The sequence below is a fragment of the Crassostrea angulata genome, chromosome 5 (genome assembly GCF_025612915.1).
Source record: "Crassostrea angulata isolate pt1a10 chromosome 5, ASM2561291v2, whole genome shotgun sequence".
NCBI lineage: Eukaryota > Metazoa > Mollusca > Bivalvia > Ostreida > Ostreidae > Magallana > Magallana angulata.
The window spans coordinates 60578018-60605946 of NC_069115.1; the positions used below are offsets into that span (position 1 = coordinate 60578018).

The 27929-nt window shown below is 36.4% G+C and overlaps 1 protein-coding gene across 8 annotated transcripts; it reads left to right on the top strand.

Annotated features, from left to right (window-relative positions):
- LOC128183869 (uncharacterized) lies at window positions 1-27515 on the top strand. Of its 8 annotated transcripts, none has more exons than XM_052853065.1 (9): window positions 1-127; window positions 8604-8794; window positions 13246-13309; window positions 18207-18368; window positions 18826-18935; window positions 19257-19591; window positions 21704-21781; window positions 24861-25063; window positions 25582-27515. In XM_052853065.1, the coding sequence occupies exons 2-9, from the start codon at window positions 8724-8726 to the stop codon at window positions 26116-26118; spliced, it is 1560 nt and encodes a 519-aa protein (XP_052709025.1). In that variant the 5' UTR covers window positions 1-127; window positions 8604-8723; the 3' UTR covers window positions 26119-27515. The 8 variants fall into 8 exon arrangements, with proteins under 8 accessions (XP_052709025.1, XP_052709029.1, XP_052709026.1 ...); XM_052853069.1 differs by lacking the exon at window positions 1-127 and adding an exon at window positions 1440-1461; XM_052853066.1 differs by lacking the exon at window positions 1-127 and adding an exon at window positions 4192-5216.
- Window positions 27516-27929: the final 414 nt, after the last annotated feature.

The following is a 27929-nucleotide window of genomic DNA, read 5'->3' on the forward strand; positions in this document are numbered from 1 at the left end:
GTACTTCCGGTTCATTCCAAAGGTCACTCAACCGTTTGTAATCTATCCATTCTGTCATCTGTTGAAGATAAATTTCATCAAAATTAGCGATAATGTGAAGGAACTGTATGTCTGAGGAGGGGTCTAGGTAAGATCGTTTTCACGATGCATTCAGAATTCTTCAGATCGAGAAGAAAGCGGGTAAAGAATGTAAAATATGTGGATAGTTCACCTGGTTTTGCAGCGTTTAAGATTTTTAAATTATTGATCCCCCACACCCCTGAAACACCGGATCCCGCACGTCAAGGAAGTGATAGAGCTAGGATTCATGTGAAAGACTAGCTGATTTTCCCCAAATAATAAAAAAATTAAATCTTGATTGATCTGGGTTGGGAAAACTGACATGTCTCCATGCAAGATACCCCCCCCCCCCCAATTAATGAATTTCAGCACAAAAACAACTCACTCTCTGACTTTGGCAAAAAAAAAAAAATGAATGTAATTTTAAAGCCTGATTTTTTTTTTTAAATGTGAATCCGAGCAATTTTGTTAGAACACAATAGATATGAGTGATTAATGCCTGGTAAGTCAGACCATATACAAGGTCTTTTTTTGTTTTTGCAAGATAGAGACCTCAAGTTTGATCCCTTTCTGAGCCAACAAGCATACTCATTTTATTTACCACCAAGTTGTACTATAGATATTCATAAAAGATTGTGCATCGCTATCCTTATTTATTCCCCCATTGGTTCAGGAATTTTAGGAAAACCCTGGTGAACAGGTTGGGACCAATTGGACAAATGGAATATAATGGCCTGTTTTGGTTATGTTATCGGGTAATCCCTTTTGGAATACAAATTACCAGTGCTCAGCTTCCTTTTGTTATAAAAAAAACCATTTAAATACATAAAACTTAACATCTTTTGTGAGATAGTTCCTTCACAGAAAACTTCATTTCCAAAAGATTGGTTGTATGACTGCCTTGAAATATTCTTTGATAAAGATTTGAATATGTGGACAGTTAAAACGGCATTCATACTAGATGTACAGAAGTTTTGGCCAAAGTGATTAATAACAAAGCCTTCAGTTTAAGGGGCATATGGTAGATTGCAAAGGCCTCATGAATGCTCAACCCAAGTAGAGGCTTAGCCAGTCTTTGTCACTGAAATCATGAGTGTAGTCTTAGTTAGATAAATTATGTTGTTGTTGAATTTGACTTTGAGCTGCCCTACAGCTGGTTGTAGAATGCCTTCCCGTTGTAGCATCATACAGTGAATTGTTAAACGTTATGATGTCAACAGTCAATAACTGGGACAGACGCCGACCTATTTATAGATGACATCCACTTACTCTTGGCTTTCATTATCAGAATATTGAAGTTTAATTGATAGGGAACACTTTTGTAGAGTAGATGATTGACATCCCTGGTTTTGTTTAAAAAGAAAAATGAAAACAAGGACTGCGGGTGTATGGTAGCTAAAGGTGTGTAAATACTGCTGTTATAACATGTCTGTCTGGTACTGAGTTGCTTCCCTTGACATGATGGACATTGGCTTCAGATTTGTTGTGTACCAATGTCTCTATAGTGGAGTTTATTCTGCTGACAATCTGAGTGTTGTACCAATGTCTATATAGTGGAGTTTATTCTGCTGACAATCTGAGTGTTGTACCATTAATGTCTCTATAGTGGAGTTTATTCTGCTGACAATCTGAGTGTTGTACCAATGTCTCTATAGTGGAGTTTATTCTGCTGACAATCTGAGTGTTGTACCAATGTCTCTATAGTGGAGTTTATTCTGCTGACAATCTGCGTGTTTTAACGACCCTCTGCTGTGACAATCTGAATGCTGTACGACCCTCTGCTGTGACAATCTGAGTGCTGTACGACCCTCTGCTTTTTCCTGATTCGTCTGATTGTATGAATTAGGCTGTTTGGTTCTCACATTATTGAAGGGAAGTAGTGAGGCAAACACTTGACCTGTGAGTGAATATACATATATAATGATATATGTGTGTATGTGTACTCGTAATGTTAAGGGTGGCACAAATGTCTCGCCTTGTTTCAAATTTGCTAACACTATACATGTTAACCCTCTATGTCAGTATATCAGTTCTATATATTTGTATATCTGTTGAAAACGTTGACATTTTTGCATGTATATTCTTTTTGACTAAAGTCCTTTAGTCATTCCTTTAACTCATTTTTATATTGCTATTTTAACTCACCTGAAGTGAAGATTCAAGCAAGCTATTCTAATTGTCCTCTCTTCTCTGTAAAATTTTTACATTCTTAATCTCTTCTTTAGAACCACTGGGCCAATTTCAACCAAACTTTGAACAATGTGAAGGGAAATATTCAAATTTGTTCAATTAAAGGACCCAGAACTCATTTGAAGGGAATATAATTCATAAATAGTAAAATAGATTTAGAAATATTTTGATTATCTTAAGAATGATTTTAATTAATATCATTTGTTTTAACACCTTTTTTGTGACAATTAAATGGTCAGCTTGATAATGCCCATTTTTGGCATTTTATGATACATGAACCAAGTTAATGCCATTAAGCCGTGTCCACAAGTGCTGAGCCAGCTAACAATGATGATTCCATAACTGCTTAGGTCTTAGATCGACTTTACTGTCCAGGTGAGCAATGTGGCTCATAGTCTTTTTGTTACTATTTTTACTCACTTCAATAAATTAGTGGAGTGTATTGGAGACACCAGACTGCCAGCATCAACAACCCAGCTTGAAGTTTTTGGAGCAGGTTTATTCCATGTAACTAAACATCTAAAAATGTACAGACCTAGGATGCAAATTACAATAGAGGGCCAAATTTATAATGCTACACCCCACATAGACCAGAGTTGAATGCATGTTTTGATTTACACACCAAGTAAACATTAAATATGTCTCATCCCCCAAAATATCAATGAGTTGTAGAAGTTTGATTCCTTGTATAAATGTCACAATTTTTTGGCTATACTAAAAACATAAGTACGATATGTATTATAAAAAGAACTCACTTTTATGTGTTTTTATTGAAAGTCAATATGAATTTTATTGGTTATATAAAACTATAGAAACTTGTTTAGTAAGGTAATAACTGATTGGTAATTGGCAGACATATCTGAGTCATTCATTATCACTCTGGAAAAGACAGACAGCAAAATGACAAAGAATTGGGTTCAGTGTGAACTGGCCTCATTTTTTAAAACAATCTGAACTAGTGATATGTCACAGATATGACTAACTGTCTTTAACTTTATAATAGTGTGAAGTTTCGATTCTAGAGTTTAAAGAAACTAGATTGACCAGACAGTAAGATTACAAGATTTTCAGAAAGTGCTTTTGTTACACATTTTTATTTTTACAATAAATGCTTATGGATATTATGTTGATGATATTAGAACAATAAGCAGAGTACATGTATCACTTCATGACACTAAGCTAAAGAGGCCAGCTGGTCAACAGACTAACCATCAGATCTACCTTAAGGAGACTGGATGGTCACAGACTAACCATCAGATCTACCTTAAGGAGACTGGATGGTCACAGACTAACCATCAGATCTACCTTAAGGAGACTGGATGCTCAACAAACAAACCATCAGATCTACCTTAAGGAGACTGGATGGTCAACAGACTAACCATCAGATCTACCTTAAGGAGACTGGATGCTCAACAAACTAACCATCAGATCTACCTTAAGGAGACTGGATGGTCAACAGACTAAACATGTACCAATAGTTGGTTCCTTAAACATGCACATGTACCAATAGTTGGTTCCTTAAACATGCACATGTACCAATAGTTGGTTCCTTAAACATGCTCATGTACCAATAGTTGGTTCCTTAAACATGCTCATGTACCAATTGTTGGTTCCTTAAACATGCACATGTACCAATAGTTGGTTCCTTAAACATGCTCATGTACCAATAGTTGGTTCCTTAAACATGCTCATGTACCAATAGTTGGTTCCTTAAACATGCACATGTACCAATACTTGCTTAGCAGTTCTAAATGATAAGTGCTTGCTGTTTTGGTTTCTGTCGATCTAGTTCCTTCTCTGTATTGTTTTTTGTACGTGATGTTTGAAGGTGATTTGGCCCGAGTGGAACTACTTCCTTACTATGTGTTGTACAAGTTCTATAACGTATAATGTGTACGCAGTGTCACACATGTACTTGGATTGTCAGTGTTAGCGCAGTTCCATTTTTTGAAATCACCCAGTTGGTTTGTTTGTTGTTTGGTGAGTGAACTTTGATTTGGTCCAAGTGGAGCCTCTACCTGTTACCTGTACCTGTCAGTGAGAGACAGGTGTGTTTTATTAGGATCATCTTCAGAAGTCAAATTGTGGCCCTCATTTGCATTTGGTATTGATGTCAGTGAATTCTAATTAAACCCACACAAACAAAACCCCTTAATTATTTGGTAACTGTTTGGGCTTCCAGTCATTTTTTGGCATCGTTTTATGGTGGATGTTGTTTTCAGTTGTTCACTTAATGTCAGAAAGGTAAGGTAGATTGTCATCCATTACTAGGGCTGATATTAATGAATTAGTTGTAACACATTTAAGGAGATGATGTACATGTAAAACCCAAGTGAACAGTCATTTCATTGGTTCATTTTTTTACTAGGACATAGAGAAACTAAATGTTGATATATTGCTACCACACCCCCCTTTTAATTTCTTCTCCACCCCCTGCGTACTTAGGAGTACATTGACCGTGACAGTGGGGCCCAGACAGGGGGTGGGGGTGGGGGATGTTTAGCCTGTCTTTCTGACTTGGTCTGTATTTGTTTTGACTTATTATTGCTTGTTGTGATCTTCATCCCAGCTTGCTTGCAGTTGACATGTTTTGTGAATGAATGAGTCGCAGTGGTAGGCGTGTGTTATATATGTGTAGAGGCTTTCAACAGCCTCGTACACAAGTTTGTCTTTTGATCTGTCGGAAGGCCCTATTTTGTGAATGAAAATCCGCTTTGTTGATGTGTGTGAATTTTTGTAGTCCTTTATCTCAACGTTGCGTCGTTTATCTTTAAACTTTTTTTCTTTGAATGTCAACATGGCCTACTAACAAAAGCCAAAGATTTGTTCTCTTGTTATACGTACAAAGGGTTTCTTTAAATGATACCAAGATTTTAGTGCTGAAAACCAGGGACTTATAATTTTTTTTCTGTTGAGGATTCAAGTCCAAGAGGGATTGTAAGGAGAGAGGAGATACTTTTGTTAAGGTATAATGTGTGTGTCTGTGTTTGTTTTTTATTTTATTTTTGTCACTTCAAAAAAGCTATCAATTTCAATAGAATTGAGGAAGTAATGCAGCGTTGTGTAGGAAACTTTGATCATTGGTGTCCTGTATTTCGATTGAAACACATTGACTTGACCAATTGGTAAGAGGTGAGTGGGGTTTTTTTAAAATTTGAAACTTTTATAAATTGATGACTGCCCTTTATTAGCTTTTGATTAGAACTAATAGCAGCCATGAATTATTTTCCTTACCAGGCAATAGACACAGTTTTTACTGATACTTGCTTCCTTATGTAACTGACAAATGTAACCACAAAAAAAATCACTGTTTTATACAATGTAAAATGTTCGATCTCAAGGCATGCAAGTTTTCATTATGCAGAAGTCAAGAACAATATTCTTTTTTCTTTGGAACAAGTAGAATGTGTTGAATGTTAGGTATAGTTTATGAATATTTATACACAGTTTATGAATATTTATACACCAACATGAATGCTGTATTGATTACCAGTGTAATTAATTATTAAATAGTGTATATTACACAAACCACAATAGCTGTCGTCATGCAAAATATATGCATTGGGTACAATAATGATGATTCAAAATTGGTTTCTCTCTCTCTCTCTCTCTCTCTCTCTCTCTCTCTCTCTCTCTCTCTCTCTGTGTCTTTGAGAATATATTAGAACTATGGATGGGTGGTGTTTAAAAGTGATTAAAACAAAGATAAGACTTAATTCTGACAAATAATAGAGGTCTTATTTCCTGTGAGGGGTGATGCCAGGACTGCAGACCTATAATTATGATGTGATAGCCTGATCCTGCCCCTCCACTCCACCCTGTGGGGTGCCAGTGCACTTAGTGTTGTACCTTTATCAATCTGAATTTACCTGGAATCAGCTTGTACAGGTGACAGGTGTAAACTCACTCAATTATGTCTGGGATTTTTTAGGTCCGCCTTTTCCATTTGGATGATTCATTACATATATAATAAATGATATCCGTTATCTCTGCCTGGGTCATTTTGTACAAAAGAAGGGTGAAAAAAAGTTATCGGTATGTTATGTCATCGAAATTCGTTTAGGAAGAAAGGTGTGGGTCTTACAAAGCATGATAAGAGGAAAAGTAAATGTTTTAAAAAACTGTCTAAAGTGAAGGACTTATCCTGAGCAAATAAGGCTTAAAAAGGATTCTTTAACCCCCCCCCCCCCCCTTACTCTTACAATTGCCCCATTACTCTTACTGGTTGTTATCAATTTTTTTCCTAAAAACCTCTTACCTCCTTAAAATGGAAACAATGCATATAGTCTTGTAGTTTAGGGGGGAAAGCTACCACCCTGGACTGTGATGGAAAATTCTTCTATGCAATGCCATTTGTTGGTGGGAACAGGGTGTACTAGACTTACTGTGGGGTCCCGGAGGGGTGACAGCTTCTGTCTTCCAAAGAGGAAGGAATGTGGGTGCGGGCATTCACTATTACTGTATTAATACTGCCACCGTTCTGTCGTTGTACAGAACTCACAGGATAGGTGGGTGGGAGTCTGCTTTTTTCTTTTGTCTTTCCATGATAAATAATGCCCGTATCCACCAAACGACATAAACATTAAAAGAAAATTTGATCCTGTATCGGGAATGAGAGAGAGAGAGAGAGAGAGAGAGAGAGAGAGAGAGAGAGAGAGAGAGGAGAGAGAGAGAGAGGTGTCTTCCAGATACTTGAGAGGGTAAATATTAGGACAGTAAATTTTCACTTATGATTGGGTATAAAGTTTCAAATAACTAATATGGGCCACAGATCATCAGGCCAGGGCCAGATATACACAAGATGAGAGTCTGAGTGATATGTAGGGGACCATCCACCTCAAGAGTCAAAGTTCTGGAGGCCTGTGATAGCAGACTTATGAGTGGTCCACAAGTATTGAAGTAAAGCCACCCTAAAGCATGTAGAGAGAGTCCCGAGCTCTCCAGCGTGTGACATTGAGCCTCTTCTTCTTCCACTGTCAGGGTACTACAGCCAGACTCGGTCTGTGCCCAGGCAGGCGATGCTCAGTGTCTGACCTTGTTAGAGGTCACACTTTGCTGTTCTGCTGCAAGTTCTGCATTCCTCTGTACAGATGTTTCTCATTCCCCAAGACAAGATACTAATAGCTGACCTATCATGACTGAGAACTAGGGGCAGGGATCCAGGAAATGTCAACAAATCACTGAGAACTAGGGGCAGGGATCTAGGAAATGTCAACAAATCACTGAGAACTAGGGAAATGTCAACAAAATTCCTGAGAAATAGGGGTTGGGATACAGGAAATGTCAACAAATCAGTGAGAATAAGGGGTATGTATCCAGGAAATGTCAACAAATCATTGAAAACTAGGGGCAGGGATCCAGGAAATGTCAACAAATTATTGAGAACTAGGGGCAGGGATCCAGGAAATGTCAACTAATATGTGACAGTGTTGTAAGTGATATCTCAAGATACTGTTGTGTGACTGGAATTTGTCTGATATATTTATTCAATGATGTTTGTCCAACTGTCAGCACAGAGTGTGTTATTTAATTTTTAAAACCCGATTGTGAGATAGTTTGTTTTGAGTTTAAGATAATTGCTTAATAAAACATCTGATCATGGAGTTAAGGGGAGATGACTCTGTACGATGGCCATGTTGAGAAGAGTGTTTGGTGGCTGGTAGAGATTGTAATATTTTAGAATGAGATATTGGTGAGATGGTTCAGATGATGATCATCAGTGTCTTAGATAATCCCTTTTGTGATCCTGCATTGAAAATCCTAAAATGAGATCTCTCAATGAAATTTGAAGTTACAAGAAGTGTGTTTATGAGGATGAAGTCAGCTTGTATGAACTTTGTGTCTGCATTAGTTTTTCTTCTGAATGTCATATTTACGTTTATATGTCTGCTCTATGAAAGATGTACCCAGCATGTTGGGAGTACATTCTTGTTTATAGTAGCAGTGTTAATTAAAGTCTTTACTGGCCGAGATATTGGCTTGTCTGGAGCTGTCACCGACAGCCATGACTCAGGGCTCAATGTCGACGTGATAATCGACAGTGTTTACAAACACTATAAAAACATGTGATGCTGGAAGGTATGAGTAGATGAACTCTACTCCGCTAAACCGAGTAGATGAACCCGACTCAGCTGTAGTGTGGTCTGTACTGTTGAGGGAGGGAAGGGACTACACCAGCAGGGGGGAAAAATCTTGTCCCACCATATATCTATTGGGAAGGTTACAATGTAAATCTTGAAGTATATGAGTATGGACCAGGAGAGCTATTCTATTTCAGCATTAATCAAGTATTGTTGTACATATTATTAAAACATGATTCTGAAGACATAATTATTTTTTCTTTTACATTTCAGAAAGACACCAACATCATAATTTGAGAAACTGTGACAATGTTGCACATGATGTAAATTTGTCACATTAAATAGGAAGTGACATCATGGAGTTAGGGGGCCAAGGGGAGATGACTCTGTAAGATGGCCATGTTGAGAAGTGTGTTTGGTGGCTGTGTATCGGACAGAGGCCATGAGACCATGCGTCTGAAAAAGTAAGTCAACAGTGCATGCACAGAACGGGAGTGTAGTATGTGTGATACAGGGTGAATATACAAGACAGAAAAGTCAATCAATATACACAGCAAAATTGGCTTACTTTATTAATATATCTCGAATACTTGTACAGAATAAGTAATAGGTAGGATAAAATACGGTATATTTTTCATGTGAGTGCGCAGTAAGTCTTCAGTGCTTGCATGGAACAAGAATGGAGGGTGCTTGATTTAAGATGAACATACGAGATGAGAAACTAAGAAAAAAACTTAATACACTGAAAAGTTACTTGTAGGATAAATGTTTACAGAACATGTAATAAAGGATGAAAGTATAGAAATAGTAAATTTTAGGAGGAATGTTTACACAATGTGGGATGAAAGTATAGAAATAGTAAATTGTAGGAGGAATGTTTACACAACGTGGGATGAAAGTATAGAAATAGTAAATTGTAGGAAGAATGTTTACACAACGTGGGATGAAAGTATAGAAATAGTAAATTGTAGGAGGAATGTTTACACAACGTAGGATGAAAGTATAGAAATAGTAAATTGTAGGAGGAATGTTTAACAGAAGCAAAGGATGAAAGTATTGAAAATGTAACTTATAAGGTTGAAAAACCTAGAGATGAATATGCTTTAATATATCCCTCCTTAAGCATTATTATATCATCCTTAGGGTTATGTATAATGTCAGTATTATGACATCATCCTTAGGGGGTTATGTGTAAAGTCAGTATTATGACATCATCCTTAGAGGGTTATGTGTAATGTCAGTATTATGACATCATCCTTAGAGGGTTATGTGTAATGTCAGCATTATGACATCATCCTTAGAGGGTTATGTGTAAAGTCAGCATTATGACATCATCCTTAGTGCAATGTCAGCATTGTGACATCATCCTTAGAGGGTTATGTGTAATGTCAGCATTGTGACATCATCCTTAGAGGGTTATTTGTTTTGCCTCAGGCTAGAATGTCTTGACATCATTGGATGAGTCGCGCCACGTGATTGCGTTATAAATTTCTTTACACAGTGGGCGTCAAAATTTATACAACAACATGGCGGATGTAACGTTATTGGAGCTGATGTTTTACACAAATGTTCAACCATAACTTTAATTTTTAAGCCCCAAAATATTTAGAGTGACCCCCTTTGCCCGTGACATAATAAAACGATCTTATATACAATGGCATCCAGGTTTGCACAGATGACTGATGAGAAAGGTACAAAATTAGAGAATATGCCTTTGAATTTAATTGTTATATATTATCCTTTGTTGTTTACATATCAAACTTTAGGTCCTCGACAAAACAAAACACTTATTAGGTTTGTTACTGACTGTTTACAGAAATTTGTTTGGTCGGTAAAGTCCATAGAAGGCGAGGCGTAGCTGAGCCTTCTATGGACTTAACCGACCCCACAAATTTTATATTGTCAGCATTATAACATCATTCCTAGAGGGTTATGTATAATGTCAGGTTTTGTACCCAAATTAAAAATTAAATGAAATACATATTCTTCTACAATTGCACAAAAAAAATATATATTTAGTGAATATTGAGGAGAAAAGGTATGTTTTTGGTATTTCAAGAAATTATTGGTAGGATGAATAGTATTACACAAGATTAACCTGCAGGATAAAAACATAATGAAGTAAACTTGTAACGATGAATTCACATAAAAAGTAACTTGTATGGTGATAACACGGGGAAATTTTCTTTTAGGATAAATACACAGGAAATGTAACTTTTAAGATGAATACACATGGATATAGACTTGTATAAAAGTATTTTGTAGGATAAATACACAGGGAAAGTAACTTTTAAGATAAATACACATGGATATAGACTTGTATAAATTTAAAGTATTTTGTAGGATAAATACACAGGGAAAGTAACTTTTAAGATGAATACACATGGATATAGGCTTGTATAAAAGTATTTTGTAGAATAAATACACAGGGAAAGTAACTTGTAAGATGAAAACACAGGGATATAGACTTGTATAAAAGTATTTTGTAGGATAAATACACAGGGAAAGTAACTTTTAAGATGAATACACATGGATATAGGCTTGTATAAAGGTATCTTGTAGAATAAATACACAGGGAAAGTAACTTGTGAGATGAAAACACAGGGATATAGTATTTTGTAGAATGAAAAGACAAAAATTAATTCTAAGGATTAATACCAATTGATAGTAGTTAGAAAGTTGTATAAATGAAGTAACTTGAAGGATGTACACACAGGAAAGTAACTTTTAAGAAGATTAGTATAGTGATTACTCCAGGAAAGTAAATTGTAGGATGATGTGGTTACTGGAACCTGCATATAATATAAAAGATAGATACTCAGAAGGAGTTTTAAAATATGTATATTTGTAAATCATGAAATACTAAGCTATTAATAGTAGAGTGTAATTGTGTGTATGCTTGTAGTTCAAAAATAAATTATAAAAAAAAAAAATATCAGAAAATATTGTAGAAGCAAAAATATTCGTTGACGATTTAATTTGGTTATTTTCGTTGGCAGTATTAAGCAATGAAATTAAATCCATGATGAATTTTTAACTCAAGTATAGTTGATTACAAAGAGATTACGATATGACGAAATCAAATGCCAACTTAATTTTATTTGGTTTAAAAACAGCGAAATTTTGACCCAACGAAAATATGTACTTCTACAGTGAAAATAGGTGTTCGGATGTGTAGAGTTACAAAACCTAAGTAGGAAGACTACCTCTGAGTCCTTAGTCCCAGCTAATGAGAATCTACAATTTTTGTTATAGATATTGAAACTTCTATGATAGACTTTTTTACACTCTCTTCAATTTATGTATGGATCTTGTGTTTATTTGGTTAATGACTCTAAGATCCTCTTTGATCTCAGAACAACAGCAGTGTTACTAAACCTCATCAATCTCAGATCAACAGTAATGTTACTAAACCTCATCAATCTCAGATCAACAGCAGTGTTACTAAACCTCATCAATCTCAGAACAACAGCAGTGTTACTAAAACTCATCAATCTCAGATCAACAGCAGTGTTACTAAACCTCATCAATCTCAGATCAACAGCAGTGTTACTAAACCTCATCAATCTCAGATCAACAGTAATGTTACTAAACCTCATCAATCTCAGATCAACAGCAGTGTTACTAAACCTCATCAATCTCAGATCAACAGCAGTGTTACTAGAACCTCATCAATCTCAGATTAACAGTAATATTACTAGAACCTCATCAATCTCAGATCAACAGTAATGTTACTAAACCTCATCAATCTCAGATCAACAGTAATGTTACTAGAACCCCATCAATCTCAGATCAACAGCAGTGTTACTAGAACCTCATCAATCTCAGATCAACAGTAATGTTACTAGAACCTCATCAATCTCAGATCAACAGTAATGTTACTAAACCTCATCAATCTCAGATCAACAGCAGTGTTACTAGAACCTCATCAATCTCAGATTAACAGTAATGTTACTATAACCTCATCAATCTCAGATCAGCAGTAATGTTACTAGAACCTCATCAATCTCAGATTAACAGTAATGTTACTAGAACCTCATCAATCTCAGATTAACAGTATTGTTACTAGAACCTCATCAATCTCAGATCAACAGTAATGTTACTAGAACCTCATCAATCTCAGATTAACAGTATTGTTACTAGAACCTCATCAATCTCAGATTAACAGTAATTTAAGTAGAACCTCATCAATCTCAGATCAACAGTAATGTTACTAGAACCGCATCAATCTCAGATCAACAGTAATGTTTCTAGAACCTCATCAATCTCAGACCAACAGTAATGTTACTAGAACCTCATCAATCTCAGATCAACAGTAATGTTACTAGAACCTCATCAATCTCAGATCAACAGTAATGTTACTAGAACCTCATCAATCTCAGATCAACAGTAATGTTTCTAGAACCTCATCAATCTCAGATCAACAGTAATGTTTCTAGAACCTCATCAATCTCAGATCAACAGTAATGTTACTAGAACCGCATCAATCTCAGATCAACAGTAATGTTACTAGAACCTCATCAATCTCAGATCAACAGTAATGTTACTAGAACCTCATCAATCTCAGATTAACAGTAATGTTACTAGAACCTCATCAATTTCAGATCCACAGTAATTTAAGTAGAACCTCTTTAATCTCAGATCAACAGTAATGTTACCAGAACCTCATCAATCTCAGATCAACAGTAATGTTACTAGAACCTCATCAATCTCAGATCAACAGTAATATTTCTAGAACCTCATCAATCTCAGATCAACAGTAATATTTCTAGAACCTCATCAATCTCAGATCAACAGTAATATTTCTAGAACCAAGTCTTCTGCTTTTATTGTTGTACATATGTGAGAGATATAACTACAGGTATTTTCTATGAAAATTGATATCTGTACATGTTTAATAATCTTTTACTTTCAGGTTGAAATTTGGTGCTCCTATCTCCACTGCTCTGAAGAATGGCTACCTCCCTATCCCACTGATGGTAGGTTTCTGTGCTTACTTACATATATATATTACCCAGTAGTATCAAATGGCTACCTCCCTATCCCGCTGATGGTAGGTTTCTGTGCTTACTTACATATATATTACCCAGTTGTATCAAATGGCTACCTCCCTATCCCGCTGATGGTAGGTTTCTGTGCTTACTTACTTATATATTACCCAGTAGTATCAAATGGCTACCTCCCTATCCCACTGATGGTAGGTTTCTGTGCTTACTTACTTATAAATTACCCAGTAGTATCAAATGGCTACCTCCCTATCCCTCTGATGGTAGGTTTCTGTGCTTACTTACTTATATATTACCCAGTAGTATCAAATGGCTACCTCCCTATCCCACTGATGGTAGGTTTCTGTGCTTACTTACATATATATTACCCAGTAGTATCAAATGGCTACCTCCCTATCCCGCTGATGGTAAGTTTCTGTGCTTACTTACATATATATTACCCAGTAGTATCAAATGGCTACCTCCCTATCCCGCTGATGGTAGGTTTCTGTGCTTACTTTCATATATATTACCCAGTAGTATCAAATGGCTACCTCCCTATCCCACTGATGGTAGGTTTCTGTGCTTACTTACATATATATTACCCAGTAGTATCAAATGGCTACCTCCCTATCTCGCTGATGGTAGGTTTCTGTGCTTACTTACATATATATTACCCAGTAGTATCAAATGGCTACCTCCCTATCCCGCTGATGGTAGGTTTCTGTGCTTACTTACATATATATTACCCAGTAGTATCAAATGGCTACCTCCCTATCCCACTGATGGTAGGTTTCTGTGCTTACTTACATATATATTACCCAGTAGTATCAAATGGCTACCTCCCTATCCCGCTGATGGTAGGTTTCTGTGCTTACTTACATATATATTACCCAGTAGTATCAAATGGCTACCTCCCTATCCCACTGATGGTAGGTTTCTGTGCTTACTTACATATATATTACCCAGTAGTATCAAATGGCTACCTCCCTATCCCGCTGATGGTAGGTTTCTGTGCTTACTTTCATATATATTACCCAGTAGTATCAAATGGCTACCTCCCTATCCCACTGATGGTAGGTTTCTGTGCTTACTTACATATATATTACCCAGTAGTATCAAATGGCTACCTCCCTATCCCGCTGATGGTAGGTTTCTGTGCTTACTTACATATATATTACCCAGTAGTATCAAATGGCTACCTCCCTATCCCACTGATGGTAGGTTTCTGTGCTTACTTTCATATATATTACCCAGTAGTATCAAATGGCTACCTCCCTATCCCGCTGATGGTAGGTTTCTGTGCTTACTTACATATATATTACCCAGTAGTATCAAATGGCTACCTCCCTATCCCACTGATGGTAGGTTTCTGTGCTTACTTACATATATATTACCCAGTAGTATCAAATGGCTACCTCCCTATCCCACTGATGGTAGGTTTCTGTGCTTACTTACATATATATTACCCAGTAGTATCAAATGGCTACCTCCCTATCCCACTGATGGTAGGTTTCTGTGCTTACTTACATATATATTACCCAGTAGTATCAAATGGCTACCTCCCTATCCCACTGATGGTAGGTTTCTGTGCTTACTTACTTATATATTACCCAGTAGTATCAAATGGCTACCTCCCTATCCCACTGATGGTAGGTTTCTGTGCTTACTTACATATATATTACCCAGTAGTATCAAATGGCTACCTCCCTATCCCACTGATGGTAGGTTTCTGTGCTTACTTACATATATATTACCCAGTAGTATCAAATGGCTACCTCCCTATCCCGCTGATGGTAGGTTTCTGTGCTTACTTACATATATATTACCCAGTAGTATCAAATGGCTACCTCCCTATCCAACTGATGGTAGGTTTCTGTGCTTACTTACATATATATAACCCAGTAGTATCAAATGGCTATCTCCCTATCCCGCTGATGGTAGGTTTCTGTGCTTACTTACTTATATATTACCCAGTAGTATCAAATGGCTACCTCCCTATCCAGCTGATGGTAGGTTTCTGTGCTTACTTACATATATATTACCCAGTAGTATCAAATGGCTACCTCCCTATCCCACTGATGGTAGGTTTCTGTGCTTACTTACATATATATTACCAAGTAGTATCAAATGGCTACCTCCCTATCCCACTGATGGTAGGTTTCTGTGCTTACTTACATATATATTACCCAGTAGTATCAAATGGCTACCTCCCTATCCCACTGATGGTAGGTTTCTGTGCTTACTTTCATATATATTACCCAGTAGTATCAAATGGCTACCTCCCTATCCCACTGATGGTAGGTTTCTGTGCTTACTTACTTATATATTACCCAGTAGTATCAAATGGCTACCTCCCCATAATCACTGATGGTAGGTTTCTGTGCTTACTTACATATATATTACCCAGTAGTATCAAATGGCTACCTCCCTATCCCACTGATGGTAGGTTTCTGTGCTTACTTACATATATATTACCCAGTAGTATCAAATGGCTACCTCCCTATCCCGCTGATGGTAGGTTTCTGTGCTTACTTACATATATATTACCCAGTAGTATCAAATGGCTACCTCCCTATCCCACTGATGGTAGGTTTCTGTGCTTACTTACATATATATTACCCAGTAGTATCAAATGGCTACCTCCCTATCCCGCTGATGGTAGGTTTCTGTGCTTACTTACATATATATTACCCAGTAGTATCAAATGGCTACCTCCCTATCCCGCTGATGGTAGGTTTCTGTGCTTACTTACATATATATTACCCAGTAGTATCAAATGGCTACCTCCCTATCCCACTGATGGTAGGTTTCTGTGCTTACTTACATATATATTACCCAGTAGTATCAAATGGCTACCTCCCTATCCCACTGATGGTAGGTTTCTGTGCTTACTTACTTATATATTACCCAGTAGTATCAAATGGCTACCTCCCTATCCCACTGATGGTAGGTTTCTGTGCTTACTTACTTATATATTACCCAGTAGTATCAAATGGCTACCTCCCTATCCCACTGATGGTAGGTTTCTGTGCTTACTTACATATATATTACCCAGTAGTATCAAATGGCTACCTCCCTATCCCACTGATGGTAGGTTTCTGTGCTTACTTACATATATATTACCCAGTAGTATCAAATGGCTACCTCCCTATCCCACTGATGGTAGGTTTCTGTGCTTACTTACTTATATATTACCCAGTAGTATCAAATGGCTACCTCCCTATCCCACTGATGGTAGGTTTCTGTGCTTACTTACTTATATATTACCCAGTAGTATCAAATGGCTACCTCCCTATCCCACTGATGGTAGGTTTCTGTGCTTACTTACTTATATATTACCCAGTAGTATCAAATGGCTACCTCCCTATCCCGCTGATGGTAGGTTTCTGTGCTTACTTTCATATATATTACCCAGTAGTATCAAATGGCTACCTCCCTATCCCACTGATGGTAGGTTTCTGTGCTTACTTACTTATATATTACCCAGTAGTATCAAATGGCTACCTCCCTATCCCTCTGATGGTAGGTTTCTGTGCTTACTTACTTATATATTACCCAGTAGTATCAAATGGCTACCTCCCTATCCCGCTGATGGTAGGTTTCTGTGCTTACTTACATATATATTACCCAGTAGTATCAAATGGCTACCTCCCTATCCCACTGATGGTAGGTTTCTGTGCTTACTTACTTATATATTACCCAGTAGTATCAAATGGCTACCTCCCTATCCCACTGATGGTAGGTTTCTGTGCTTACTTACATATATATTACCCAGTAGTATCAAATGGCTACCTCCCTATCCCGCTGATGGTAGGTTTCTGTGCTTACTTACATATATATTACCCAGTAGTATCAAATGGCTACCTCCCTATCCAACTGATGGTAGGTTTCTGTGCTTACTTACATATATATTACCCAGTAGTATCAAATGGCTACCTCCCTATCCCACTGATGGTAGGTTTCTGTGCTTACTTACATATATATTACCCAGTAGTATCAAATGGCTACCTCCCTATCCCGCTGATGGTAGGTTTCTGTGCTTACTTACATATATATTACCCAGTAGTATCAAATGGCTACCTCCCTATCCCTCTGATGGTAGGTTTCTGTGCTTACTTACATATATATTACCCAGTAGTATCAAATGGCTACCTCCCTATCCCGCTGATGGTAGGTTTCTGTGCTTACTTACATATATATTACCCAGTAGTATCAAATGGCTACCTCCCTATCCCGCTGATGGTAGGTTTCTGTGCTTACTTACTTATATATTACCCAGTAGTATCAAATGGCTACCTCCCTATCCCGCTGATGGTAGGTTTCTGTGCTTACTTACATATATATTACCCAGTAGTATCAAATGGCTACCTCCCTATCCCTCTGTTTGCCGGTTTCTGTTCTTATTAAGGAATGAATTCAATATTTACTTGTTTTATATGATATAAAATGGTTTGGGTCAGTTTACGCTTTATAAACTGCGAAGCGGTTTATAAAAAAGTGTAAACTGATTCACACCATAAAAATGGTCATTTGACCTTTAATATGACATAATATTGTACAAAATTCAAACGTAACGTCAGGCGTATTGATACACTTTTAATGTTAGTCTAACTATGACGTAGGCAACATATTTTATACGATATAAAATAAATTTTAGTCATTGAGAAAGCGCATTACAACCAGAATTAAATTATTATATATTACCTGGCAGTATCAAATGGCTACAAGTAAAAACCAAAAGTCAAATGCTGTAAAGTTATATTTGCATTTACATGTATTGCCTTTACTTCTGTAGCAGATGAGTGTAAACAAGGGAAGATGTTGGGGCCCTCTTTTGTCACCTTATTGATGATTAACAAATGACATCCATTTGATCCCCTGTTTTTAGGAGCTGCTTGTTTACATCGCTCATGAAGGAATGAGCACCGCGGACTTGTTTCGTCGTCCTGGAAACCCCCGCGACACGCAACGAATCGTCAAGAGAATGTCTGAAGGGAAGCCAGTCATCTTCCAGAACTACAACTTGTATACCCTAACAACTGTTGTCAAGGTAAGCTTAACAACTAGCTGGTTTCTTAGCAACAGTTGTCTGGGAATCAGTACACATTACCCAAGGCCTGTACAGTAGAGGAAGCCCTTGCCAAGATTTCCAACTGTCGTATGTGAAACACAAAAATTTGATTGTCAATGAGCTCCTGCTGAGCAGGTCCTGTTTGATAACTTATTAGTAGCTGTCATCAGAAGATCTTCTTTCCATTGGAAGATGGTTTTATATATATATATATATATATATATATATATATATATATATATATATATAAATTTTTTAGGTTTCAACAATACTTTTAAAATCTGTTTTACTCTTAAAAGTTACAGATTTGAATTTGTTGGAAGCAAAAGATGACAAGAAAACCATGAAAATTTATTGTGTTTAAATTTTGATTGATACATTTCATATATTCACAGTACATTTTCCATTTTATAGCATGATGTTTTTGTTTTTGCAGAAATTCTTACTGCGCCTCCCTGGTGGCATTTTTGGAAAAGAAGGGGAGGCAACTCTCTTGTCGGTTCTATCATTGCAGCACAAAATGGAACAGTTTGAAGCAGTTCATGCGTAAATATTTCTCTGTAGATAAACATGAAGTTGTAATCTTTGTAAAAAGGAAGAGGAAATTTTTACTAGTTTCTCTATGGCTGGTTGTGTCTCTCTGTATTGTCAAGAAATTGGAGCGAGTGATTTGGAAATGGCAACTTTCAAATTGAAAAATTTTAAACAATAATATGATTAATTAATTTGACTCTGCTTTAGTCTGTGTCAGTACAACAGATTGGAAGAACCCGTACACCTGTAGAATAAATAAAGAGAGCAATCAAAATTTGTCAATTAGAGAATGTTACATAAATTCGTTGATGTAGAGTAGAGTACATATTTCAGATTCCTCACGACTTTGTCCCGAGGACACCAGCAGCTGGTTTCTCTGTTGTTCGGGATCTGGTTCACTATGATCAACAACAGCCACGTCAACTTTATGACAACCGAGGCCCTAGCCCGGAGTGTGGCGGGCAGCATGTTCCATTCCTGTGCCACGGACCCCGCGATGGTGGAACACGCCAGCCAGGTCATGCAGATCTTGATTGAGAACTTTGGAGTGGCCAGCATGTTTGGCCAGGAAAACATCGAGTTCTTCGCGGAGACGACCAGAACGAGCATCCACATCAAGGAGAAGTTCCGTTATCACTTCCAGTACCCCCCGGAGGAGATTCTTCCCCGTAAGTCTCTGTCCGGGCTACATTTTGTATGACAGATACTGATTAGTAAATTTTTAATCTAGATATTTTATCATGAGTATTCCTACAACACTTTTACATAAGAGGGTTGTTAGAAAAGTTCGCGGACAAAGTGATTTACGGTAAAATTACTGTGTAATTTGTAGGATGACATATGTTTTTTCAATGACTACCAACTGAAAATAAGTATGCAAAAAAATCATATGATTTTGAAGTTGCTTTCAAAAGATACAGCGATATTTATTTCGCATATTAAATTGAATTTACGGAGCACCATTTCATATTTCCACGAAGTCAGGTGACATCAAACTACTGAAAGGCAATTTAAACCTGTCACTCTTTTTCAAAGTAAACATCTTTTAGTTCACACACTTTTTCATCCCATTAACCCATTTATAAAAAGCATGTTCCTGCAATTATTTGTCAGATTTTTGTATAATGTCCTTTTTGTCATATCGTAGATCACTTAGGTCCAAAATCTCTGTCCACGCTGTTTCGACTTCAGATAAGAAAATAAAGCGAAATCCATACATGTATTTTCAAGATCCGGGCTGTATGGGGGTTGGGGTGCTGCAAGAGTTTAAGATACCAGTATTTCCATTTTCAAACCTTCAATTCCAATTGTGGTTCCAATTGTAAACCTTTGTCCTATAAATATAGCAGCATCTAAAAAAATGTTGGTCTCCATTGGATATTTTTCTGCATACACACAAAATTGAATGACTGCCCGGTGCTCCAAAGTGTCCTTTACATTAACGTTATTGACTTATTTTTCTAGTATTGGTCGTCCATATTTGGCGATAAAACGGTCAGAAATTTTTCAATTTAATTAAAACTTTCACAAAATGACCTTCATAACTTATTTTGATCTCATATGAAATTTATTTTTATGCGCTTAAACTGTACATTTTCTTAATAAGGAAAAATGCGTACAAAGTATAAAACATTAAAAAACTGACATGCTCCATGAAGGAGATCTTGTCAAAATAATTAATCTGCATATTTTTTTAGGTGCATTTGAAATAAACAAATCTTTACATATTTCCTAGAAAATATGTCAAGATTAAATATGAAAAGTTTCGCTGGTATCATGTGAATAGTCTGCTCGCAATCGAACTTGTCCGTGAACTTTTCTAACAACCCTCGTATATAATGGTATAAAGCATGAGATTTCTCTACAATAAAATGTACATGTTGTGTGCTGCAAACCAACTGTTATTTGTGAAGACTTAGATAAAAAAAAAAAATACCCTAATGCAAGAAATGGCTTGTGTTTGCTTTTTTTGCATTTGAAATTGATATGCTCAATAAAATATTGAGAAATTATTAAAATGACTGATTACTATACATGTATAAAAGCTGATTTAGAAAAGTATTTGTATGAGGGGTGTACTGTATACAGAGTTATTTTTGCCCCCTGTTTTTTTTTCCTCCTTCTACACTTGCAAATGGTTTTGCCCCGTCTTAAATTCGCCCAGACATGATTGTGTATTAAAGAGATAGCTTGGAACATTGGTATTTGCCCAGTCTTAAATTCGCCCGCAGACAATGAGGTGGAAAGGGGCGAAAATAAAACGGGTGCGAATATTTCCCTGTATACAGTGTGTTTGCAAACCTTGCCGATATCTATGTCACGCACATAAAAGTTGGTTCACTGTTTGTTGGTTAAATTTGTTGTGTTTCTGTTGTATTTATTAACTTCCTTTTTAATTTCCTTTTGATTTTGAAAGTTGTAAGAGACACTGGACACATTATGAAAATGTTTATGAAACAATAAAGATTCAAAATTTAAAAATCAAAAATCATAATTTTATGTCATATGTCTTTTGAATGCAATGTTACAAATAGTGCAGTCTTATGAAAATTGAACCTGTTTTCAAATTTTTTTGCTTTATTTTACTATTAGAGCTGTAAAAACTGGCCTTATAATGAAAGAGCAGCAGAAATTCTGATGTATTAAGTTATTTTATAGGGGTTTCTTCACTAAGATGTCAAATAGCCCCTTCCTCAAAAGTGTCCATTAATGTTTGTTTTAACAATCTGGTTTTGTTTTCTGGCTTGTTAATTTGTGCATGTTCTTTGCATGTTGTTTAGGAAGAGAAGCATTAAAATGGTTCTGTTTGTTTCTGTGCCAAGAGGCACAGCACAAAAAATTCCACCCGCTAAATCACGGTAAGAATAACAGTAGGCACAACTTAACCATCACCTGCTCTACATTACGGACAACTTACCAAGTTCTTGCTTTGTGTGAATGCTTGTGCTGCAGCTTCATCATCAGTTCACTACTGATTGTCCTTATGTCACCATTGTTATCTTCATCATCAGTTCACTACTGATTGTCCATATCAATGTCACCATTGTCAGCTACATCATTAGTTCACTACTGATTGTCCGTAAGTCACCATTGTTATCTTCATCATCAGTTCACTACTGATTGTCCTTATGTCACCATTGTTATCTTCATCATCAGTTCACTACTGATTGTCCATATCAATGTCACCATTGTCAGCTACATCATTAGTTCACTACTGATTGTCCGTATGTCACCATTGTTATCTTCATCATCAGTTCACTACTGATTGTCCATATCAATGTCACCATTGTCAGCTTCATCATTAGTTCACTACTGATTGTCCATATCAATGTCACCATTGTTATCTTCATCATCAGTTCACTACTGATTGTCCATATCAATGTCACCATTGTCAGCTTCATCATTAGTTCACTACTGATTGTCCATATCAATGTCACCATTGTTATCTTCATCATCAGTTCACTACTGATTGTCCATATCAATGTCACCATTGTCAGCTTCATCATCAGTTCACTACTGATTGTCCGTATGTCACCATTGTTATCTTCATCATCAGTTCACTACTGATTGTCCTTATGTCACCATTGTTATCTTCATCATCAGTTCACTACTGATTGTCCATATCAATGTCACCATTGTCAGCTTCATCATTAGTTCACTACTGATTGTCCGTATGTCACCATTGTTATCTTCATCATCAGTTCACTACTGATTGTCCATATCAATGTCACCATTGTCAGCTACATCATTAGTTCACTACTGATTGTCCGTATGTCACCATTGTCAGCTACATCATTAGTTCACTACTGATTGTCCGTATCAATGTCACCATTGTCAGCTACATCATCAGTTGAACACTGATTGTCCGTATGTCACCATTGTCAGCTACATCATCAGTTGAACACTGATTGTCCGTATGTCACCATTGTCAGCTACATCATCAGTTGAACACTGATTGTCCGTATGTCACCATTGTCAGCATCATCATCTGTTCATCACATGATGATTGTCTGTATCAATGTCACCATTGTCTGACGTTTAATCACTGATATCAGATCACAGTGTATAGATGATATTTTTTTGCTACTTTTTGACATATCTGTCTGCCAACATTAGATATATTCTTATTTACCTCTAAAACAGTGCCATTTTTCTTTTCACTTGACAGAAGAAATGGAGTGATCTAACTGCATTCCCCACAAAGTCAAAACATCTTACGAAATCTGTCAAGAAGTAGATAAAATTAAATGAATCTCACCTTTGATTAGCAAAGATGGCTTTTCAGTAGCTGTCTATCATCTTGATTGGACATCTTTTCTAAATCTTTATGGGCTAAATTTAGAGTTTGCATATTTAAAGAATGAATTTAATTTCTACCTATGTTTTATGATAAAACATACTGTAGATTGGCAAATAATCATAATGGTTTTGATTTCACCATGTTCGCGTTTTATAATATTTCTTTGAATATAAACCTGACAAATACTGTAAATTCCTCATTAAACGCGAAAATTTGATACTCGCGTAAAATCACGAGAATTACCCTTCGCGGATTTTAAAATCTCGTCATTGTTTTCTGAGAGTTGAAAACTATAAGTTATAAGTAGAAAAGTTCCACGTTCGCAATTTTATATTTTCGCAATTTGATAAAAACCAGCAGGATCGCGGAATTAAGTACGCGCGTAATATTAGGAATTTACAGTAATATCCTTAGTGTTAAAAAAACATTTCAAAGCTTTTACTTTGATCATTGCACCATTTTTTGCAGCATAAAATTAAAATTACTGCAGTTTATAAAAAAGTGGGTCAGTTTATGCTGTATTAACCACAATGCAAATTATAAAAAAAAGTGTAAACTTGTTACACTTGTATAACATAGACAGAATATTCATTCCTTATCATTTAATTTTTTACAACTAAGTTTGGAATATTAGGCCCATTATTACCGTAAATGAAATGACTTAATAAATTTCAAAACAAACTATAAACTGTAAAGTCACCTTCAACCTAAACTTTCAAGACATTAAATGAAGCTGCATACAATATGTTGTGTATATGATATGTATGGGATCTTTCGTGATTTGTGCTTGGGGCTTGAATTGCTTCTGCTTTGGTTGTATACCTCAAGCCAGCTTTAATTGTTATTGTTATTTCTGTTATTTCTATGTTATTGTCATATTGTTATTTCTGTGTCACAGGTAAATCTCTGATATCTAGATATCACGACTAACACTTTGTATCTCTGATATCAATATCTCATTAGTCATGTTGTTGTTTCTGTGTTACAGGTAAATCTCTAATATCTAGATATCACGACTAACACTTTGTTTCTCTGATATCAATATCTCATTAGTCATGTTGTTGTTTCTGTGTTACAGGTAAATCTCTAATATTTAGATATTACGACTAACACTTTGTATCTCTGATAGCAATATCTCATTGGTCATATTGTTGTTTCTGTGTCACAGGTAAATCTCTGATATCTAGATATCACAACTAACACTTTGTATCTCTGATATCAATATCTCATTGGTCATATTGTTGTTTCTGTGTCACAGGTAAATCTCTGATATCTTGATATCACAACCAAGACTTTGTATCTCGGAAATCAATATCTCATTGGTCATATTGTTAATTCTGTGTTACAAGTAAATTTAAATTGATTATCATAAATCATTTTAATTACAAGTAATATAATGATACAGTGAAAGTTCGACTACCTCACATAGAATTATTTCACTTAAATAAAGGTGTTGCTTTGATATCAGAAATGTTTGTCGTAGACATGCTGTATTTTATCATTTGCACAAACAGTTTTTCTGATTAGTTATCTGAATATAGTAATTTTGTACATCATCCATTTAACTCATTAGAAAGCAGAGTAATAGAGCTGATGATTGTACACAATTTTTTACTTATTCTCTCTTCATTTTGTAGCCATAACGGAGGAAGGGTTTTATGAGTCGTCACGACGACAGGATCAGCAACAGGAAGTGATGGATATCTCGGACCAGTCACCTGACCTGAGACACTACCTGAGTCCAAGAGGAGACGGCGAATCAGCGACTAAACAGCTGGCCGCCTCCACCATCTCGGCCCCCGAGGTCTCGCTGGTCCCCTCACCCGGCCTTATCACCAAGGTAACAGGAATTTCATCTTAATTCGTTAAGCACCAATTTTCATGGATTCATTTAACTTTTCTGCATTATATAATGATGTTAGTGTATATTTGGGTAGATAGGGTAATCTTTCATTTCAGGGTATATTTGGGTAGTTAGAGTGTTCTCTAATTTCAGGGTATATTTGGGTAGTTAGAGTGTTCTTTAATTTCAGGGTATATTTGGGAAGTTAGAGTAATCTTTCATTTGATATAAAATAGACAAAAAAATTTATTTGTTATTGTTAAGTTATTACATATAATCAATTTAAGTCTTCTGATCATGAGATAAGATAAAGATAAGTATTTGAACACTTTTTAAGTGTTCATCTTTCTGATAGTTTATATCAAAAAAAAATTTTATAGTGTATTCAGGGTCCATATAAGGTGTTGCATTTTAAAAAACCAATTTTTTCCTTGATGACCTAAATTAAAAATACAATATCTTGATACAAGTCACTATCGTTAATATTTTTATGTGTGAGTTTTTTTTCTTTTCAGAGACCCAAGTCATTGGAGGACAACTTGAATGATTCAGACGAGCAGCTCCAGCCGCGCCCTAGCCTTAGTCGATTCAATTCTGTGAAACGTAAACAGTTGGAGAGACTTCGCCAGCGATCCGACTGGTTCTTAGGACCAAATATGAACAACCAGGGGGCGCCAGCATTATCCCCCGATCAAATATCTCACTCTAGTTCCAAGGCCTCTTACAACGCTGATAAACTTCACCAAAAACTGTCGGGGAATTCGGTGACGAAGGCATCTTCGGAAGGCACCGCCCTCGACCTTGTGTCCTCAGACGTAGACAGCGTGTTCTCAGACCGCAGCGAGTCTCCGGCCTCTGAACCCCTCCCCACACCAAGTGTGAGCATATCTCGAGACATTATCCACAGTGATACCATCACGGACGTCTCCATGGCAGCGGGTGACATCACGATGGAGGAGGTGATGGGGAGGAAGGACAGCGATGGGGAGATGTGTGGCTCCGAGTACTGCTTCTTTGTCGTGGAGCATAATTACGGTGACAAGGGATCCTAGCAGAGCGTGGCTTAATTCTAACAAGCAGCTGAATCCATGTCATGATTTACATTGCAATATTTGTTGTTCAATTTTTCTCTTTTTTTTCTTTTAATCGGAGCACTTATAACGTGTAGTTTTACGATTTAAAGAGAACATGTTGTGAGAGGGAGTTGTGTTCGGTGTTCACTGTTCCGTTGTGTTCGGTGTTCACTGTTCCGTTGTGTTCGGTGTTCACTGTTCCGTTGTGTTCGGTGTTCACTGTTCCGTTGTGTTCGGTGTTCACTGTTCCGTTGGTCTTCTTGTTGTGACTTTGATCTATTTCCATTTTTGAGAAAAAAAACCTTGCTTTTTTAAAGGGTTTATCTTGTGCGAGTTTGAAATGTTTTTACCTTGAATTCACAAAGAAAGTGCTCCAATGCGAGCGCAGCATTTTATGAGGAGGACATGCTGTGTTCCTTCCCTGAGCATGCCCAGTGCTTCTTAGTCTCATTGAGGCAGTTTTTGTCTATTTTTTATTTTTGAATTTGAGAGCAATTTGACTGAGTGACCTACAAGTGCTTCACTTCTGCTAAGTCACATTTCCAGTTTGTTTTCCTCCTATTTGACTGGGTTGTATGTTTACGTTGTTTTCTAGATTAAACACAGCCTTTAGAACATCCCACTTTAACATCTTTTCCAAACTTACATGTTCATCAATTCAAATTTGTACTGAATTCATAAATATGGTGACTTTGATATGCAAGAAAACACTGCATTTAGTGAATATTATTACATTATAGGAATTCATTGTTTTTACACCTCCTAATTCAGTTAACTTAATTACGGTAATGAAATTGACATGCATATATATATATATATATTTATATACTAAAATGTGCAATAATCCATTTATCATTTCCAGTGTACGTCCAAATTCCTCGGTCTACTATGAAGACTGATACATATAGTGATACTGAGAAGTCGCGTATGAAAAGTTTAATCATTGAATCGACCCCAAGGTGTATGTCATTGACATTGCTGACCTAAGGCCAAAAAAATAATGTATTGCTTCTCAGGCACCACACTATCAGGTCAAACGCTGCCAGATTAGATTTATTGCCATATTGAATAGGGGAATTACTTAGTTTATAAATTCTAAAATTGAGTTATTCCCCTTTGCAAATCTCGACAAACCTTCCTCATTATATTTTGAACTTTTTGACCTGAGAACCAAATCATTAATTTTTTTAGCCTAATGAACACACATTTCCAGTGGAAGCTCTCTATGTTACAATTGACCATGTTAACCCCCAATATCCGTCCCCTCCACAATAAGACCCCCACCACCCCACCCAAACTTTCACACCAGTCTGCCGGCATCCTGTCATTACATGGCCTGTCTTCAGTGGACCCCAGTCTTTGTGCCTAGATCTAAACATATATTATCTTTTCTTTCTTAATGTTCTTCATCTAAAACTGTCCTCATTTTTCCTTTACGATATATAGAACCAAAAGCTAATGACCAGTTATTCAGAAAGCTTATGAAATACATGAAGTGGTTGATTGTGTAAGGTATTTTGTTATTTTTAATCCTGTTAATTCCTGCTTATTTTCATGAGAGGTCTTTGTTTACAAACTATACAGATTTTTTTTTACAGTAAATATCAGGATGAAATTTATTGGTTTCACTAACCAATTTTTATTTTCACAAATGAAAATTGATTGAAATGTTTCATAATGGCCAGCCATGCTTCAGAACAAATAATTCAGGGATGATGAACCAAAGCAAGCCATCTTTTATTTTCATTTTTTGTTTCATTTCTTTAATTGACAGCTACTGAAATTATTGA